The 19268-nt window shown below is 38.0% G+C and overlaps 2 protein-coding genes across 10 annotated transcripts in view; one reads left to right on the plus strand and one right to left on the minus strand.

Annotated features, from left to right (window-relative positions):
* The window catches only part of LOC126399179 (interphotoreceptor matrix proteoglycan 2-like), a 56494-nt gene extending 55249 nt beyond the window's left edge, over positions 1 to 1245 (plus strand). Inside the window, exon 18 of the mRNA XM_050059009.1 lies at positions 1120 to 1245. The gene's annotated coding sequence lies outside the window, so the exon portion shown is untranslated. The remainder of the gene's footprint in view (positions 1 to 1119) is intronic.
* A 1267-nt stretch (positions 1246 to 2512) lies between these two features.
* myo6a (myosin VIa) overlaps positions 2513 to 19268 on the minus strand; it is a 188721-nt gene continuing 171965 nt past the window's right edge. For 7 of the 9 annotated variants that reach the window (XM_050057691.1, XM_050057694.1, XM_050057693.1 and 4 more), the window contains 4 exons: positions 18862 to 18996; positions 14883 to 14909; positions 9091 to 9309; positions 2513 to 5084 (listed from right to left, as the gene is read on the minus strand). In XM_050057691.1, coding sequence (XP_049913648.1) covers positions 4885 to 5084; positions 9091 to 9309; positions 14883 to 14909; positions 18862 to 18996 — 581 coding nt within the window. In that variant the 3' untranslated portion in view covers positions 2513 to 4884. The remainder of the gene's footprint in view (positions 5085 to 9090; positions 9310 to 14882; positions 14910 to 18861; positions 18997 to 19268) is intronic. The other 2 variants (XM_050057695.1, XM_050057689.1) reach the window with 1 other exon arrangement.

Raw genomic sequence — 19268 nt, forward strand, 5'->3', positions numbered from 1 at the left:
AGGATTTTAAATTCAATTCTGGATTTTACAGGGAGCCAGTGCAGAGAAGCTAAAACAGGAGAGACATAATATACTATGACTTTTTTATGACATACAATACTGTGACTTTTTATGACTTTTGTATGAAATACTATATTATGACTTTTTCGACATTATATACTATGACTATTTTAATGACATACTATACTATGACGTTTTGTAATGGTGTACTATACTATGACTTTTTTATGACATACTATACTATGACTTTTTTTATGGCCTACTTTACTATGACTTTTCTAATGGCATACTATACTGTGACTTTTAAAATCATTTTATACACAGACTTTTTTTTAATGACATACTATACTATGACGTTTTGTAATGGTGTACTATACTATGACTTTTTTAGGACTTTTTAATGGCATTCTATATTATGACTTTTTTATGACATATACTATGACTATTTTATGACATACAATATGGTGACTTTTTATGACTGTTTTTTCATGACATACTATACTATTACTCATTAATGACATACAATACTTTGACTTTTTAAAACATATTATATTATGACTTTTTTAGTGGCATACAATACTTTTACTATTTTTTATGACATACAATACTGTGACTTTTTTATGGCATACTATACTATGACTTTTTGTAATGGTGTACAATACTATGACTCTTTTACGACTTTTGAATTGCATACTATACTATGAATTTTTGGAATGGTGTACTATATTATGATTCTTTCTGACTTTTGAATGGCATACTATACTTGGATTTTTTATGACATACTATGACTTTTTTAATTGGCAAACTGTACTGTACTATGACTCTTTATAACATCCAATACTTTGACATTGTATGTCATACTATATATATATATACATATTTTTTTATGACATACAATACTGTGACATATTTATTACTTCTTTATGGCATACTATACAATGACGTTTTTAATGGCATACTATATTATGACTTTTTTATGCCATACAATAATATGACATCCTCTATGAAATTCTGTGCCTGACTCTTCTGTCATATATCTGTCCCCATGGCTAATTAACTGTCTTTGACATGTTTAACTGGTGGAGTGCCCCTTAAACATTGTATGTTTTTCCCCTGCAGACTTGATGAAACAGGACTTGGCAGTAGGACCTCCAGACTCATTGCGGCCTCACAGTTAAAAATCAATGACAGTACAGAGCTGAAGAGCTTTCATGACAAACTGTTCGCCTCCAAACTCTGCAGAGCTTCGAGCTTCATATCAGAGGACGATCTCCTTTCAGGGTAAACAGACATTAAAGCCACTGTGGAATACTGTCAGATGGCCGTCGTCTGCAGCCACGAGCAGCAGGATGACAAAAAAGGAGGTCAGCACACGACTCTGCAGCATCAATAGGGTGGATATTGATCACCCTGGACTATTTTTGCACACATCAGCTGACTCTGTTTGTGTTTGTGTAGCAAATAGTTTAAGAATACACAGGATCTGCTGCGAAAAGCTCTTAAATTTGGAAACAAAAAAAAAGGAACCTCGGACCAGGGATCTGTATTTTTGTATTTGTTTAGATCAATTAACACTGTAAAGACCTTCAGTACTGGATGCCCACATCATTTCACAGCTTAATGCAAACATTCATGACCCTGTTGTAAACCTGAACCTCATAAGCTTGGAATGAAGATCAGGATCACTGTGGACAAGTTTCAGTAGTGACAAATAGGAGAATGCGGGTGATTTACTGGCCATCTACACCCATGGTTTCCAGCCTTCTTTTTAGGTTATGACCCTTTTTAAAATCAAGCGATATTTGAAGCTGGTTGTAGCTCCAAGGTGATAGCTAAATTTTTAACACTTCAATCAAAAGGTGAATTATCTCTCAGATTGTTTGATCTGAAGGATTTTTAGAAGCCCAATGAGGTCAAAGTGCAGTACCCAGTGTTTCTAAAGAAAAGGAAAAAAAAACAAAGACTAGAAAAAGGTGAGTTTTCTTTCTATGCTGTTGTCCAATACATCCTCATGTAACTCCTTTTGGGGTCATTTTGGGACACCTTGGGCGGCCCCTGAATCCCTGGATTGGGAGCCAGTGATCTAAAGCAAAAGCAAAAACATGCCAACATGCTCACAGTGACTATGTTAACATTCTGATGCTTAGCAGGTATAATGTTTACCACATTCATCATCTTAGTGTAGCATGTTAGCATGCTAACATTTTTGGTGGGGGGGTTGATCTGTAACATGATCACCTTTTTGTCATGTACAGTTCATGTAAATGGACAAAACAGATCTACAGATTGCTGCTTTTTGGGGGAAAACACACCAAACTGTAACTTGGACTTTTCTTATTTTAAACGTTTGTCATCTAAATGTTGGGTTTTACATTTAATAGTTGAAAATACAAACTGTGCTGAATAAGAAACCCTACTTTCTTCATTTTTAAAAAAAAAACACATTCAGCTAATATTCAAGTTTTGTTTGACAGCAACATCATGACAGCAAATTGAAGTGAAAGAACGAGCAGAGAGGTGAGTGAAACATGGAATGCTTTTATTCGTCTGTTAGAGAGATCAGCGTTAGAAAAGTGACAGTGGACGAAGGCAGTGCTTCCCGAGGAATGATTGTAGTGTGTGGAGAGAAACAGATGGGAGCAGGTGCAGGACATTTTCTTGTACATTTGAGGAAATATTGTGAGGTCATCACTCAGATGTTAAAACCACTACTAAGGTCATAATCATGGGCAAAACTCAAAATGTGGGCCCCTTTAAACAGCATTAATAGACAAGAAAACACCTCGTCTAACCTGGTTTTCCATGCGTCCTGAAGGCATTTATTTGTTTACATGCATTTTCTGTCTCTGTCTGAACCTGAACTGATCCAATTTAAATGTAAATTGTTTGTTCAGTCCTTTTACTACATGTATTTGATGTTACAGGTCGCATCAGACAGAAGTAGGAAATAGGATAACAGGTAAAATGTACATTTCTGTTTTGGAAAGCCTAAATTGTTGGTCAGAAAGTCTTATTAGTCAATTGACTTACGCCTGTGTTGTTTCCATGACAACTAGAGTTACTGAAATCTATTATTAAGAGTTACTTGTAGTCTAGACATCTTTAAAAAAAACCAAAAACAAAACACATGCTCTATACCGCAACGTCTAGACATCTCTTGACCTGTAGATCATCAAATCAAAACTCTTTGTTTGTGGTTGCTGTCAGCTCGACTGTCAGACCTTCAGTGTATCTTGGGTGCATTTGTTTGTTGCTTTCGAGCCAGCTTTCCTGCTTGTTAATGCCATTTCTAAAAGGGGATCAGCCACTTCGCAACAAGACAGATCTTCATGCTTTCAGACATTCTAAGTCACTGTTTTGCTGTGCAGAGAGGAGCGTCAAAGGGAATAGAAAGCTCAGAAACAAACTTGGCAACCTCAGGTGTATACAGGTGTAACGTCACAGCAGATTGTCTTTAAATGGTTTATGTACCCGTCAAAGGAGGCTTGGTTTTTTTGTTGTTGTTTTTTTCCCCCCTTAGCTTAGTTTGCGTGATTTATTGCTTCTCGTGCTCGAGCCACTGAAGTAGAAACTGTTCTTTCAAAAATAAACTTTTGCATTCCAGTTGGAATATCACCGTTGGGAGTATAGAAAATATTCAGTGTTGAATGAATGTTCCAGTTCAAGGCTGAGTACCAGTGCATCATACAGAGTTAATGACATGCTCAATAGCTTCTCACACTGCAGAAAAATGTCCAATCGTACATGAGATTTTTTTTAAACATGTCTGGAATCAAATGATATTTTTAAACACAGAGCCAGATGTAGTGATTTTATCAATTAATGTCAATGAACATGTGAAACTGCCTTGGGAATCACTGCATTGGCTAATTATGTTTCCTCATGTAAAAATATCAAATTTGAAAACTAAAAGATGGGATGGTATTTGCAGCGCTGATCTGGTCTCAAACAGCCCGCGAGGAGTTGCATAATTATTTCACATTTTCTGCTTTGCTTAATAAATGCAGAGAAAAAAACTAATCATGGAGCTGAATTACTGCTCTGGCCAAAAAAACCCAGCACGGGCTTAAAGTTTCAAGCCATGTTTGGTCTCAAAGTCAAACATTTTTTGGACCTTTGTCATTAGCTTTACACATTAAATCACACATACTGACAAGAAAAGAGGAATCACTACATGAACAAATCAACGAGGTCTCAAGTTACATTCGGTCGGAAAGACAAAAGGTAAATAAAAAAGTAAGTATTAGCAAATATTTGACTTAATTCTGAGTGCAGTCACTCATGCAGCACTGCCTCACGGTGAGCGCTGACAGCTCCTTGTGCAAGTGTTGTTCGCCCTGTAAAAACCACATGAAGACAATGTAAACAGCAGGGTTTAAGTCGGAGAGGGATCACCAGCTAGCTGTTAAGATGGAAGCGACACACCAGTGAGACTTCAGTGTAATGATCAGGAATGCATAATTACAGAGGAATTAAGTTTTCTTGTTTGGGGAGGCAGCTTTAAACGAAACAGAAAGTCCTACTTCTGGCTTTTAAACCCTGTTAAAGTAGTATTAAGGCCTCGTAGTTAGACTTGCAGAAATGTTACAGAGAACAGAATTCCTTGGAAAACAACCGGATGTGATAATTTAGTATGATTTTTCTGCATAGGGTTCAATGCAAGACTTCCTGCCCTCGCCCCCTTCCCCCCTTCGAGGAACTGAAAGCCAGCAAGAACAAAAACAACAACAGAAAAGAAACAAAAGGACAGTTGAGAGAAATCACTGTTCACGTGAATGCCCCGCAGTCAGAACCTGGTGTAGTACGCTCAGACACCATCTGTGTTAGGTAGCTGGTGCATTTGTCCCTTTGTTTGCAGTGAGAAGCCCCCATCCCTGGGCCCCGTCACTTGAACATGCTCTGTAGCATCGCTGTGGCGTAGGTGGGGCGCGCCTGCCGGCTCTCGATGGCGCTGCGGAGGTACTGGATCCCACCGCAGCGCTCCCAGATCTCCTCAAACTGCCTGGGGAGGATCTCGGCTCCTCTCTTCCTCGACAGACCCGTCTCCTCCAGGCTCAGCTCGCACATCTCCATGTCGTCCTTTCCTGTAACATGAAAATATGCTTCAGCAACATGCAGATGTCATGTTATTTCATATTTAATTAAAGAGGCCTTGAAAATGCCAGTTTAACTCTTCCATAAAATATTAATATTAAATATAATTAATATTTTTAACATACTATACTGTGACATTTTTTTACATTCTATACCATGACCTTTTTTAACATACTATACTATGACTTTTTTTTAATATACTATGACCTTTTTTATTCTATACCATGACCTTTTTTAACATATTATACTATGACATTTTTTTTTACATTCTATAACAAGACCTTTTTTAGCATACTATACTATGACATTTTTTTTTACATTCTATACCATGACGTTTTTTTAACATACTATACTATGACTTTTTTTTAATATACTATGAGTTTTTTTTTACATACTAAACATTTTTTTTACATTCTATACCATGACCTTTTTTTTAGCATACTATACTATGACCTTTTTTTACATACTAAACATTTTTTACATTCTATACCATGACCTTTTTTTAACATACTATACTATGACTTTTTTTTTAATATACTATGACAAATTTTTTTTACATAGTATACTATGACCTTTTTTTTTTTAACATACTAAACATTTTTTACATTCTATACCATGACCTTTTTTTAGCATACTATACTATGACCTTTCTTTACATAGTATACTATGACCTTTTTTTTTTACATACTAAACATTTTTTACATTCTATACCATGACCTTTTTTTTTAACATACTATACTATGACTTTTTTTTAATATACTATGACCTTTTTTTTACATTCTATACCATGACCTTTTTTAACATACTACACTATGACACTTTTTTTTACATTCTATACCATGACCTTTTTTAACATACTATACTATGACCTTTTTTTTTTACATACTAAACATTTTTTACATTCTATACCATGACCTTTTTTTTTAGCATACTATACTATGACCTTTTTTTACATACTCAACATTTTTTACATTCTATACCATGACCCTTTTTTTTTTTAACATACTATACTATGGCTTATTTTAATATACTATACTATGACCTTTTTTTACATTCTAAACCATGACCTTTTTTAACATACTATACTATGACTTTTTTTTTTTTTACATACTATACTATGACTTTTTTTAATATACTATACTATGAACTTTTTTTTTTTTACATAATACTATGACCTTTTTTTTTTTACATATTATTCTGACTTTTTTTACATACTACACCACAACCTTTCTAAACATACTACACTATGACTTTTTTTACGTGCTACACTATGAACTTCTATACTGACCTTTTTTACATTCTATACTGTGACTTTTTTTAAGTTTACTATACTGTAACTTTTTTTACTACATACTGTACTGACTTTTACCTACTAAACTGACTTTTTTTCTGCATACTTAACATTATGTAATATGACTTTTATTTCTAACATTCTATTACAGGACTTTTTTCTACATACCATTTGATGACTTTTTTTTACAAACTATGCTAACTTTTTTTTACATAACACACTTTATTTTTTAAAATCATAAAATACTAAGACTTTCTGCATACTACATTTTGATTTTTTTTACACACGTCTCTGAGTTCTTTTACCTACTATACTATGACTTTTTCTTATAAAAATATTATACTGACTTTTTTTTTTTTTTTTTTTACATACTCTACCAAACCACCACATTTTTACAAATGCTGTAATGCCTTTTTTGTGAATCATTTTGTGAAAAGTAATATTATGGCTTATTATAATGATGCTTATTACGTTTTAATGCCCTACTTTGCAATAACATTTTTTTCAGAATGTTTTGTAGTAAGTTTAAAGAATGTGTAGGAAAAAGACAAAAGTAAGACATTTCTCTTACAGTTTACATCCATGTCTGTGAAATCATGGATGATTCACACTCAACAGCACAGAAGATCTATACAATCAGCACAGTTTCAAGGTGGACACCCAAGATTAGAGTCACTGATTCAGTACCAAATGGCTCCCCTGAGATATTCCTGTTCCTGAGATATGACACTGAACAATGGTCAGAAAAGTGTTTTATGCAGCACATTATGATGTCACAGTAAAGTTGACCTTTGACCTTTTGGATATAAAATTTTCATCACTTCATTATTTTATCCTATTAGACATTTGTGTGAAGTTTCTTCATAATCAGCACATGAATTTTATAGCCTAAAACATATTTTGTGAGGTCACACTGACCTTGACCTTTGACCACAAAATTCTAATCTGTTTATTTTTCAGTCCAAGTGGATGTGTCAAATATCAAGAAATTCCCTGAAGGTGTTCTTTAGCGATAGTGTTGACAAAAGGGGACAGATGCAAGGTCATACTGACCTTGACCTTTGACCACCAAAATGTAATCACGTCACTGTTGAGTCTAAGTGAATGTTTGTGCCAAATTTGAAGAAATTCCCTCAAGTTGTTCTTGAGATATTGTGTTTATGAGAGTGAGATGGATGCAAGGTCACAGTGACCTTGTCCTTTGACCAATGACCACCAATAACTAATCAGTTCATCATTGAGTCTAAGCGGACATTTGTGCCAAATATGAAGACTCTACGTACACATGTGTGGACAACCTGAATACATAATGGCATGAAAAAGTTGTACTGTCTCCATAGCCCAAGTCACAGTGCTCCTTTAAACTGTTGGTGTGGTGAATTTTGGACTTTGTTTTTCTGTATCCTGAATTAAAAGTGTTGCAGCCGGAACAACTGAACTTCAGCAGACTAAATATTTCATTCCCTGAACTCAACAATGGCAACTTACATTCAGTCAGTAAGTACAGGCAATAACAAGTTCCAGCAGTGTGTTTGCCAACTGCTATATGAGGTAGTTAGTCATCCACATACTGCTGCCTGTAAACACTGCTACTCCAAAAAACAAAATATTTTACTACAATATGTGCTTTTTTTGTTGATAGACACTTATAAAAATCACACAGTGACATGGTTTAATAAGCACAGAGCTCACAAACATTCCTCAACCCACAGACATCTGTAATCCTCCAAGTCAAATAAAGTCAGGACAAATGCTGGTACAAGTCAGAAGGCTTTAACTCGTCGACACATATGCCGAGACAGATGGGTAAACAAAACTAGTTCTCTCTTTTAGTGTTATGTTTTGACTCGTCATTTAGCACAATCTGTGCTTTTATAGCTTGTTGTGGCACAAACACTGTTAACACCCTAAAAGGTGCTTTATGTATTTGAAGTTGAACCCTAATATGCAGGGGGGGTCATATTAATTATGATTCTAATAGTATGTTAACTGTAATCTCAACATTTAATTTATGTTAAACATTTCTTAATGGAGGGTTTCCTTTTGCTTTGAAGGTTGTCGAACTGTCTGCACTATAGATTGCTCTGGAAACTTGATGTCCTAAACTCTCTTTCCTCTACATATAAAGATATGTCATGTAACATGAACGCTGCACATTTATCACCATCATGTCCTGATGAGAGTTGACAAGAGCTGAAACCAACCATCCTCATGGGAAACGTTCACAAATCCTGATCGATGATTTACATTGTCTAACACTGGACTCTAAAAAAAATAAAAGCCTCACATCCTTTACAGCTGCCCGGCAGTGGAAGACCAGGCAGTGAATTAGATGAACAGATAAGATGATGAATCTGCTGTACTATCACGAAGTCAAATTCCTGAGCGTTTATTAAAGCTGCCCAATGAAGTGTCACTTTTGATTTCTTTTGTTTTCTCTTGAAGTATCGACTTCTTCTTGAACTCTCCCTTCTTCCCTTCCTCACTCTGTGCTTCCTTCAATCCCTCCTCCCTTCCACTGTTTCTCCTTCTGTCCTTTTCCTGCTTTCTTCCTTCATTTTGTCATTCATCCACTTAATTTGTCATAACTTCCACTATGTACCTGTTGGCTAAACAGCAGTCAGAGCTTTATTCTTTCTCTTCCTTCTTTCTCTCAGTCCCTCCTCAGTCTCCCATCCCTCATCACACCTCATTGCTGTACCGACCTGCCACCAGCACGATGGGATGTTTATCCGGGTGCAGCTCCATCTGCCTGGCGATCCAGGGCCCGTCGAAGTGAGCGTACCACCAGCCCTTCTTCTTGTTCTGGGGGTCTTTGTACTGGTCGCCCGGCCGGATGAACGGGATACGGAAGTAACGCTGCTGCCGGTTCATCGCCACCTCGTACTGCCGGGCCGGGATGGGCGGGGCTGGGTTTTGCTGGGCTGTTGATCGGTTGAAGCAAAGAAAAAAAGTTAGGATGTCTTCCACAGATGATAAGCAACCAATCACGAGTCAGTGACCATGTTTACATGCAGCCAGGGGCAGTTAATGGGAAAGGTGGCCAAAATTTACTTAGCAACAACCTTATGCCTGATTATCAGCCTGTGTATTATCTCATGGAGACTGCACCTCCACCAAAGACCTGTCCTACTGGTTTTATCTTTACAAGCTCCACTAGGTGCCAGTCTGACCTCCTCACAGAAGACAAAAGAAGTTCATAGGAAAATAAAGTGTTGCAGGAGTGTTTTCAGTGCACGATAAAGCAATTCGATGTGCTGCATTTCAGTTACTATGTAGCATAGTTGGAAATTTCAGTTTTCATCATTTCAGACAGAATTTTAATAGATAACCTTATCTCCAAAACTAATTTCAACAACCTAAAATGTAGAATAGTCTCAGACACCTCTTCTATACTGTACTGAGACAAGATAAATTAAGTTTGATTTTTGTTTTTTCCACTTCACATTGAGTTGAGGATTATATTTATTATTGGTACAGGTATTTTGTTGCTCATGACTTTTGTATCAAATGTGTCCCTGTGTGTCACTGTCTGCTGGCGGGACTAAATATTATGAAGAAAATAAAAATCTATGAATAAAAAAAGTGAAGTAATGATATTTTTAATAAGGAGTAATCCTCCATTTAATAAGATTTAGAATTTACGACTAAGAGAATGCTCAAAAATTAAGTTTGGTGGCTTTGGTGACTCAGAGTCTTGTCCTCAGATAGAAAAACACAAGCATACAGACTTGAAACAAGAGGTAACATCTAGTGTGGTTTGCACAAAGGTAACAAAATCCACCTACCGGCACCTCTAACACTCACTGATTAACACAGTTTACCTTGTTTTAATGCCATAAAAACAAAACAAAAGTGAAAAAACACTTTCTGTGTCGAGTACCTGTTATTTTTCTAGACTAGTTGCCTGGCAACCTTTCAAACGAGATATGACGTGTTAATTAGTGAGCGCCATCTTCTCACAGCATTAGAATATAAGACTTTTGACCCTGACCTGTCCGTAGCATTAATAAAGTAAAGTATTACAGCCTCACTCCTACATAGGAGAGCTTTTAAAGGCAGTCATTCTGAAGTTGTTAATACACAGGCGAATGCACTGGAATAAGGCTTATATGGGAAAAAAAACACCACAAAAAAAAATAAAATAAAAAAAACATGGAACAAAGAACAAGCATGTTGAAACATCTGTTGACTGGGATCATGTCTTCTCACTGCATGTAAACATGAAGCCCTGCTCCGCTGTTCTCAGATCAGAACTGAATGATAAACCCATTGCCTGCCCTCTATGTTTGAGTCAGTGAGTCCTGCTGTTAGAGGAGGGTCAGCAGAGATCACAGCAGTGCTGATGACAGAGGGAAGAAATCAGCGAGACAAGCACGGCAGATGTTTATGAGGGGGTTTGCAAACTCGTGAAACATAAATCATGCATTATTTGCATTTCTGTCTACGAAGTGGAGCGTAAAATAAGGATCTACAGAGACTGAGGAAGCTTTGCTACATGATAAAGAGACTCAGGCTGCAAAAACACTCATTTTAATAAGACCATTTATCTCGTCTTCAGTTTTAAAACCAATAAATTTGCATTGAAAATCACTTGTTTCCAAAGCAGCTCAGCTTGTTCAAAGGATTTTCTCATAAGTAATAAGGTGTTAAATGAAGTGGCCTGATTTCATAGTCTTTATTCCAGGTTTTTAAAGCTGTGTGATGAAAACAAGGACTCTTTTTTGGCATGTTAAAAATACACAGTTTTAAAACAGATTCCAAGATTTCAACACCTTGTTAAAATGAGTCTTTTTGCAGCATCTGAAAACATGAACCAACCATCTGTTTCACAGCAACACTTCCTTTCACCATCACCAACAAAATGGCGCCCTTACACCACCTTCCAAAAGAACTGCACCTCCCCACACCCACAACTTCTAGAAAGGGAAAATAAAATCCCTAAAACTTCACCGACAAAATAAATCAGCCTGTTTCTGTTTAGAAAAAGCTAGAAATGGAGAACTGTTCTAGCGAGAGGCACTTGAACTCAACTCCCTGCTGGATACTCTCAGGTTTTTGATTACTGCTTGTCGTACTTCCTGACTTGCTGCTACAGAGTGCCCGAGTTCCTTTAGTGACTCACTGAAGGGTCGAGAGCTACATTCAGGTTTCAAGGCTGACGAAAACAAGGGGACGCGTGACCCGTTCATATGGATAAAGATCAGCACACTGTGGCAGCGTCGTGAGGAAGAAACACCAGCTGAGAAACACACACCCTGCTCTGTCCAACACTCCAGACTTAAATAGGTGACTGTGGATTCAGTTTATGTATTTTTGTCTGCACAAGTGTCTCATAAATTTATCTCTGCTGATAATATATTATAATATAATATTCTATTTCTGCCAGTCAAGGTTTTCACCTCACAGTCTGTACACCTTCATCTAATATACCTGCTCAGCTATGAATGAACAGATAAATCTACCTAAAAGAGCTCAAATGTATTTACAACTTCAAAGGTTAAGTTCATCCAAATTGTAAAAAGAAAAAAATATGTTACATATTTGATTGGTTTTGGATCAGTCATAATGATGGTCAAGGTAGTTTGTAATGCAATGCTTTGAAAAACATAACAGCAGCTTGTTTCTGCGAGAACAGTGTTTATGGTGTCCTAGTGACGTTGGCTAATCCACAGACTTTACTGACATTTGCACTGGGAACTGTTTTCCAAAAGACAATGAAAATCTTAATATCATGGTCTGGTCACAACAGCATTTGAAATATTCAGCAACAAATCCCAAGCAATTTTGCTCACCCTTTTGACAGTGTTGACCTTTGAGGGAACTTAGAGTCTAAAATCTAGGAAGCTAATAGACCATATGAGCTCGTATTACCTTCATAAACTTCATAAACTGGTCCACAACAGAGGAATACTGTGTAGATATTGACGACTTTGGAGTTGATAATACAAATACTTCTGCTTTTCATAAAACTATGTGAAATTAATAGCAACAGAACTTGCCACTTGTAACGAACTGACACAAGAAAGTGCCAAAACTGCAGTTCCTCTGATGGCCACTTGAGGCTGGCTTTAAAAGTGAGTTAATCCCCATAAACCCCCATGTTAAAATTCCCAGCTTTACAGCAGTATTTAACATGTTTACATCAGGTTTTGGTCTCTACAGCTAATTTCTCCATCCATGACAACTGTTAGTGAGTGAAGTTTTTATACAATTCACCTGTTTAAATTTTGTTAAGGCATAAAGTTATGCATAAATTGGGGTGGAGTTGCTTAGAGAGACAGGCTGTCTGCAGGTAGTGTCCTCAGCTTCTCAATCAGATCCACCCCTCGCTCCACAGCTCCACCCTCTCATCTAAATATGGTCACTTCTGTTTCCAAAAGAACAAGGTGGCAACGGCAGGAATGCAGAACTTTAGACTCAAAACAGGAGTCCACAAACCAATGGGTGACGTCATGGTAGCTACACTCATTATCTTATACAGTCTATGAATAGAGTGTTGTTTCCCTGTTCAATAATACTCTTACTGAATAAAATAATGAACTATCCCGAGAACAAAATGTCAGGGGAGAGTATATGGCTCAGTGTCTGCTGGTTAGGGTGTGAGTGGTTAACTCACCAGTAAACAGTGGTTTGCCAACTAGCTCGACATGTGTTCACTTTGGCGCCAAGCCTCAAACAAATATTTTATGAAAATGGCACTTTCTGGTGTGACACTGTGTCCTAACAGCAAGCGAGCAGCAGACTATCACGCTGCATCACATTACATCAGACAATCTCTGTTCACACTGGATTTGTTTAATATGGAACTCTGTCACATCATTTAAACCCATCACTTACCTATCAGCTGTGGTCTCAGAATAACCACTGAGAAGATGGGTGAGTACGTACTTCCCTGTTAGCTTGTTTTACGAAATGGAGATGGAGGTATGTTATAGAATGGTACTGTAGCTATGATAATGATATCTATAAGTTTTTTCGCAACAGTAGTGTTGTGAGTATGAATAATAAGCCTATACAATACTTAAAACGAGAAACGCTCAACTCCCTAGCTACCTCCCTCAAGCCAGATGAACTTATTTAGCTTTTTGTAGTGAAAGGAGAAGGTATCACATCGATAACTCCTCATTTCAACCTCATGAATCAGCCATTTCTCGTCTTCTGCGACACTTTTAACACAAGCAACAAGAATAAAATAAAAACGTGGTGTCTGACAAAAGTTTCACTCAAAACCGTGCACTACATCGGGCTGCGTCCCGCTACATTGTAAGCAGGCAGTAAGGACAGTCAAATAGAAAACAATGCAATCAATCTGATTTCGTCAGTGATGCGCGCTTGCGTCGCATCCTGTTAGGACACAGTGTGAGAGGTTTTGAGATAGTGTCATTATAGTTTTTTAGCAAAGCCTCCAACCAAATTCTGCATTTGTATTTGGGTGTCAGTAGAAATCTGACAATATCAAAACCTGAGCAAACAAGACTGAAACATTATTTATTAATTGATATATATATTTTGAGTGGTAGTATAGGAGTGAGTGAATGACTTAATGAGTTGCTGTGATTTGGGTGAACTGACCCTTTAAAGAACTGCGTTCAGGAGTCTCAACAATCGTTACGAGGCTGAACAGATGACAGTAGAATTCTGAATGACACATTAAATTTGCTAATTTTCTCACCAAATGTAAACATAAACATCAGCAGATTTAATCTACCCAAGCTTCAGAATTCACACAGACCCTCGTCAGTGTGTGCCGGCTGCAGGTACACACACAGATTGATAGTCAGCACTGGGTGTCTCATATGGCTGAATGGGCTGTTATGTATCTAAAATCTTCATTAAGTCAGGAGTGAATGGAGTGAAGCGTCTGCTTGCTGCTTCAACGACGACACCTTTTACAACATTTCTCTTCCAATCAGCGAGTGCGGCGGCCTTTTTCCTCCCGTCACGCTCCCGTGAACGTGATGCTATCTGCCGCCAAACACAAGCCAGGCAAACTGCCCTGAACGCCTCCTGTCCTTCTCTCTCTCTCTCTCTCCCTCTTTCTCTCTCTTGCTTCCTTTCTTGAGAATTCCTCCATGTGGGAGTATCAATAACAGCAGTCTTAAGAGCTCGCAGGAATCACCTTGGCTCTTTATCAAAGCGTTATAGCCGTCTGGGAGGCGTCTCACAAATGGGGCAAGAGCTGGCACCCGGTGCACTGGTCATGAAGACGAAACGGCAGCTTTGTGCCTCGAAATCACTCAAATAATCTCTTCCACACACGTCTCAATAGAGGCAGCGGTTGCCATGGAAACCCATTCACCCTCCTCCTCCTCCTCCTCCTCCTCCTCCACCGAAAGGGAAACTTTTCCATCAAACTGAGCAGCACAAACCCAAGGCAAACAGTGATCCCAGTTAGGAGCAGACCTCTACCATGTTGGGGGTGGGGGGGTTAGGGTTAATGAGGGAGGGGTGTAGCTCTGCAGTTAGTAGCGTTACACACTGGAGTACCACTTACATGCTGTTTTCACAGGTGGTGCATGATCTGAAAGTAAACATGCCAGGTTACACGGACGTACACTGCAGGAAGTGATGCAACACAGCAGCAACAGTGAAACAAGAGAGATGTTTGTAGTTTGACATGATAACATGTAACGAGTCGGACAAGACGAGAGAATGAAGACAGAAATACTGTTGACGTACATATAGGATGATAACTAACATGGCTGCCAGTAGTCCTAATGACATTGTTTATTGTGACATGTGGTCAGATATGGTGATAAAAGGGTGAGAAGAAAGAATAAAATGTGTTCAGTTTACAAAGTAATTACACCTCTGGAGATTCCTCAGAACATATGCTGGAAATATCACTTATATTGAGCTGAGAGCCACAGACAGGAAGTCAGAAAGTTTTGAGAGATGCACTTACACATTGTTGATTTAGGTCTTTCATGGGATTTGGTGACAGTAAGACATTAAAGACTGACACAAGCTTTAACCTTTCAGATGTAAAACCTTTATATGTGAACCAATCACACGCTTTAGAGAACAGCCATATCTCTGGGTCCAGATGTCAGTGTGGTGACCTGTTAGCTTGGATTTAGGAGTTTTGTTTCAGCAAGCTTTTAAACAAAAGGCCTTTTTGATGTTTTTTAACAACACAGCATGACGAAGCTGAAGCCTTCATCCCAAGTTGACTTACTGTTCCTCTTTCCCCTCCATTTCTTTCGTGTCATTTCCCCATAGATTCCAAACTCCTCGGGGAGTAATTGCTTCAGTGGTGGAGACGTATAATATAAACGTATATCTGAGAGACTTCAAATCCAGGCTTGGATCTTTGTCACTTATCTTTCCCCTGGCCTTTATCCCTCAAATATACGCCGTCTCTCGAAAAAAATGTGAGCCATAAAAAGAGACAAACTGAGTCCTGGAATGATGACTGACCCCATAGCGCCATGCGTGGGAGTGTCTCGGCGAAATTTACTTAAGATATAATATTCTTTAATCTAGACAGCACTCATAAAGTGCATACTGGTGTCAAGGCTGCAGTCTGCTAATTTACAGTCAATTAGTTTTTAGGTTTGGTTGGACTGAAGAGACGAGCACTTGAAACAATTCATGTAAAGTTGAGGCTCATTTGAAAAGTATTAGGGGGCTTAACTCTACATCAGAAGTGGCCATGGCTAACTAAGCTTTACCCATAGAACACTGAAGTTTACACAAAAAACACTTTCTTGAAGGGACTACTTCACCGCAGATTGTCATTTGTGTATTAATTACTTATCTAGTGTTATTTTGAATTCAGATTGTTTTTCTCGCATACCCCCATGGTGAAAGAAGAATCCAAAAATGGAGAACGTTAGTCACAATCATGGATCATGTTTCACAACAGCAAAACTATATCAAAACATCTGTTCACAATCTCTCACACAACTCGTGCAGTATAATCCAACTCTCAGTTACCCAGTCTAAGGCTCAGTACTTCCCTAACACATACATTTTTGCCAAAACTGTAATATTTAGAGGTCCAGTGTGCAGGATTTAAGGTGATATATTGGTTGAACTGGAATATAATATGATAAGTATGTTTTCCTTAGTGTATAATCTTATGTATATATTAATGGCTCATTCTGAGGTAACAAAAACACATCAGAATGAGCCATTAATATCTACATAAGGAGTGGATCCTTGTCTACAGAGGTCACCATGTTGTATCGCCATGTTTCTACAGTAGCACAAATCAGACAAACCAAACACTGGCTCTAAAGGGCCATTTGCATTTTTGTGTCAGCTGCTATAGTTAACAGCACCACTGTCTCGAGAGCGTTGGAAAAACACATTGTTTTTTTTAATGTGAAACTGCTTTATTCAGTGTTTCACCAGTTTTAATCGCTGGGTCTGTTTGTTCTGGAGAGGAAGACACCTTTGCTGATAGTTCAGCTACCGGTTAAAGCCTCCTGAATGTCTGGCTATTAAGTTATCAGAGAAATAAGGTGAGCACACATTAGGAGATGCTGGGCAAGCAGGTTGTCTCCAACAAACAGCTTCAGAAAAACACTGATGTGTAAAGTGAAACTGCTTTATTCTGTGTTTTTACCAGTTTTAATCACTGGGTCTGTTTGTTTTGGAAAGGAAAAGACCTCTGTGAATGATATCAGCTCCTGTTAAAACCTCCTGAATGATGAACACTGAAGGAATTCTAACTGGGAGAAGTTTCAGCTGGATGTAATCTGCAGTCCTCACTGCTAGATACCGCTAACCCCCTAAATCTTACACACTGTTCCTGTAAAACACTTGTACATAAACACTCTCACGTACAGTTGCTGTTTATGTGGAAGTGTTTTAAATAGTTAGGTTTTTTTTAAGCGAAAATGTATGTGTTTTGGAAGTACTAAGAATACAACTGGATGGATGAGACTTGGATTATACTGCATGAGTTGTGTGAGAGTTTGTAAATGTTTTGATATAGTTTTGTGAGAAAAACAAAGTTTTCTTCATGAATTCGATAAAACACAGAGTGAGTATTAATAGAAATAATTATTTGGGGTTTGAAGTCTTCCTTTTAGTAGCTTTTGAATAGATCGTACTAACAAAGAATCAAATTGAAAGATAAAGACATAGGACTCAAAACATATCTGAGATTTGGCTACTGACTACCCTAGGATTAATTAAATATTTAAGGAAAGGTTGATGACAGTGACAAAGGCCTCGGGACAGATTCTCATCACAGGTAATCATAATAATCCGTCACCTGACTTCACACGCAGAGCCAGGAGTCCTATTAATTATCAGTTGTGTGTCTGTGAGGCCGATCAGCAGCAGGACGAAGCCGCGACTCTCAGATGGAAGCACAGGGACGAAGGATGAAAGTGGGTGTGTGGGCTCACGGGCCAATCAGTAGTCTGAGCAGAGCACACAATAGACGGCTCCGAATAAGAGCTCTCCGTCGTCATGACAACTTGACGTGTGGCACAAGGAGATGTGGTGATGGCGGCGGAGAGGTGAGAGACAGGGTCCATTTGTTCCCTTGCGTTTGAACATCGTCTGGACTCAGAACAACGAGCACGGGTCACCATTCAGTGTCTTTAATATGCAGTGTTCTTACTAACGTCAGCTTTAAATGTCAAGGTTTAGTCCATATTTAATCACTGTGAAACATCAACGACGACGTCAGGAGCCGGATGTATAAACCGTGTGCACATGCCATGTCTCCACATATTCACTGGTGCTGATAAAAGAAAAACCTGCAGTTCTTCTTTATGCACACCTCACAAGAGCTGGAGCTGTACATCAATAACAGACATATTCCCAGACTCAGTTTTTAATTTTGTGTTACATACTTTTAATCATTTTATTTCCCTGCGTTAATGTTCTTTTTATGTTAGTTTGTATTGTGAAGGATTTAATAAACTAAAACTGAATCAATAGCTTTGCTTTAACTATTCATTAAGTTCTAATGTTTGATGATTGAGATATCACTGTTACTGGTACAGTAATGTGATTACTTCCTTCAGTAACAAGTAGTGTAAAGGATTATTTTTAAGTTCAGTAACTGGAAAAAAAGCAGTGCATTTTTAAACATAATTTAATGGGTCCAGTCTCCTATTTTTTCAAGACATTCACAATCATCTTTTTCAGGCTTGTCAAACCGTTTTGAGGGCATGAAAAATAAAAAGAATTTTTTTTTAAATTTGTTCAAATAAATGAACACATGTAGTTTATGAAATGAGGATATCCCCCCAGTCAACTCAGAAACTATTAATGAGATAAGTATTAAACCTGGAACTCCTCAACAGGAACAGCCAGGGACTAAACTGCACTTGTAAGTATGTAAATGAAGTTTAAACAGCATCTCACTGTTGGAAAAGCAGACCTTTTTTAAATTTTATTTCAATAAAACCTGTTGGTGCTCAGTCATCTAAAGAAAAACAATACAAAACTACACTAACCCTTGTTTAAAAATCCTAACAGCGCAGTAATGTGTTGCAATGACATACCGTAGTCAGTGACAGATTTCGGCGCTCGCTGTGGCTCCGTCTCCGTGTTTCTCTTCTTGTTCTTTGACTTCCAGGCGTGGTACACTTTGAGTCGGCGGTGGAACTCCTCTCTGCAGGCGGCCAGCAGCTCAATGTCTGCAGGAGACAGATTTAGAAAAATCAGCAAGAACAAATACTGAGACTATTACTGCAAGTAAATGTCAGAATTGTACTTTTTCTCCCCCGATCACGCGACCTTTAAGAGCACAGAATTTCCAGCAAGTTTACGATCATACCAACTTGGGATGGCAGCAGTTGGGCCTTTCAACAATTTATCCATGACTTTTAGCTTCCTATTTTCACTTTAAGTTCTCAGCTTCTTTCACCCGCAAAACTTGGTGTGAAGGTGTTAAAACTGACTCAGCAGC

This window comes from Epinephelus moara, chromosome 12 (assembly GCF_006386435.1).
Source record: "Epinephelus moara isolate mb chromosome 12, YSFRI_EMoa_1.0, whole genome shotgun sequence".
In the NCBI taxonomy this organism is placed as follows: Eukaryota; Metazoa; Chordata; class Actinopteri; order Perciformes; family Serranidae; genus Epinephelus; species Epinephelus moara.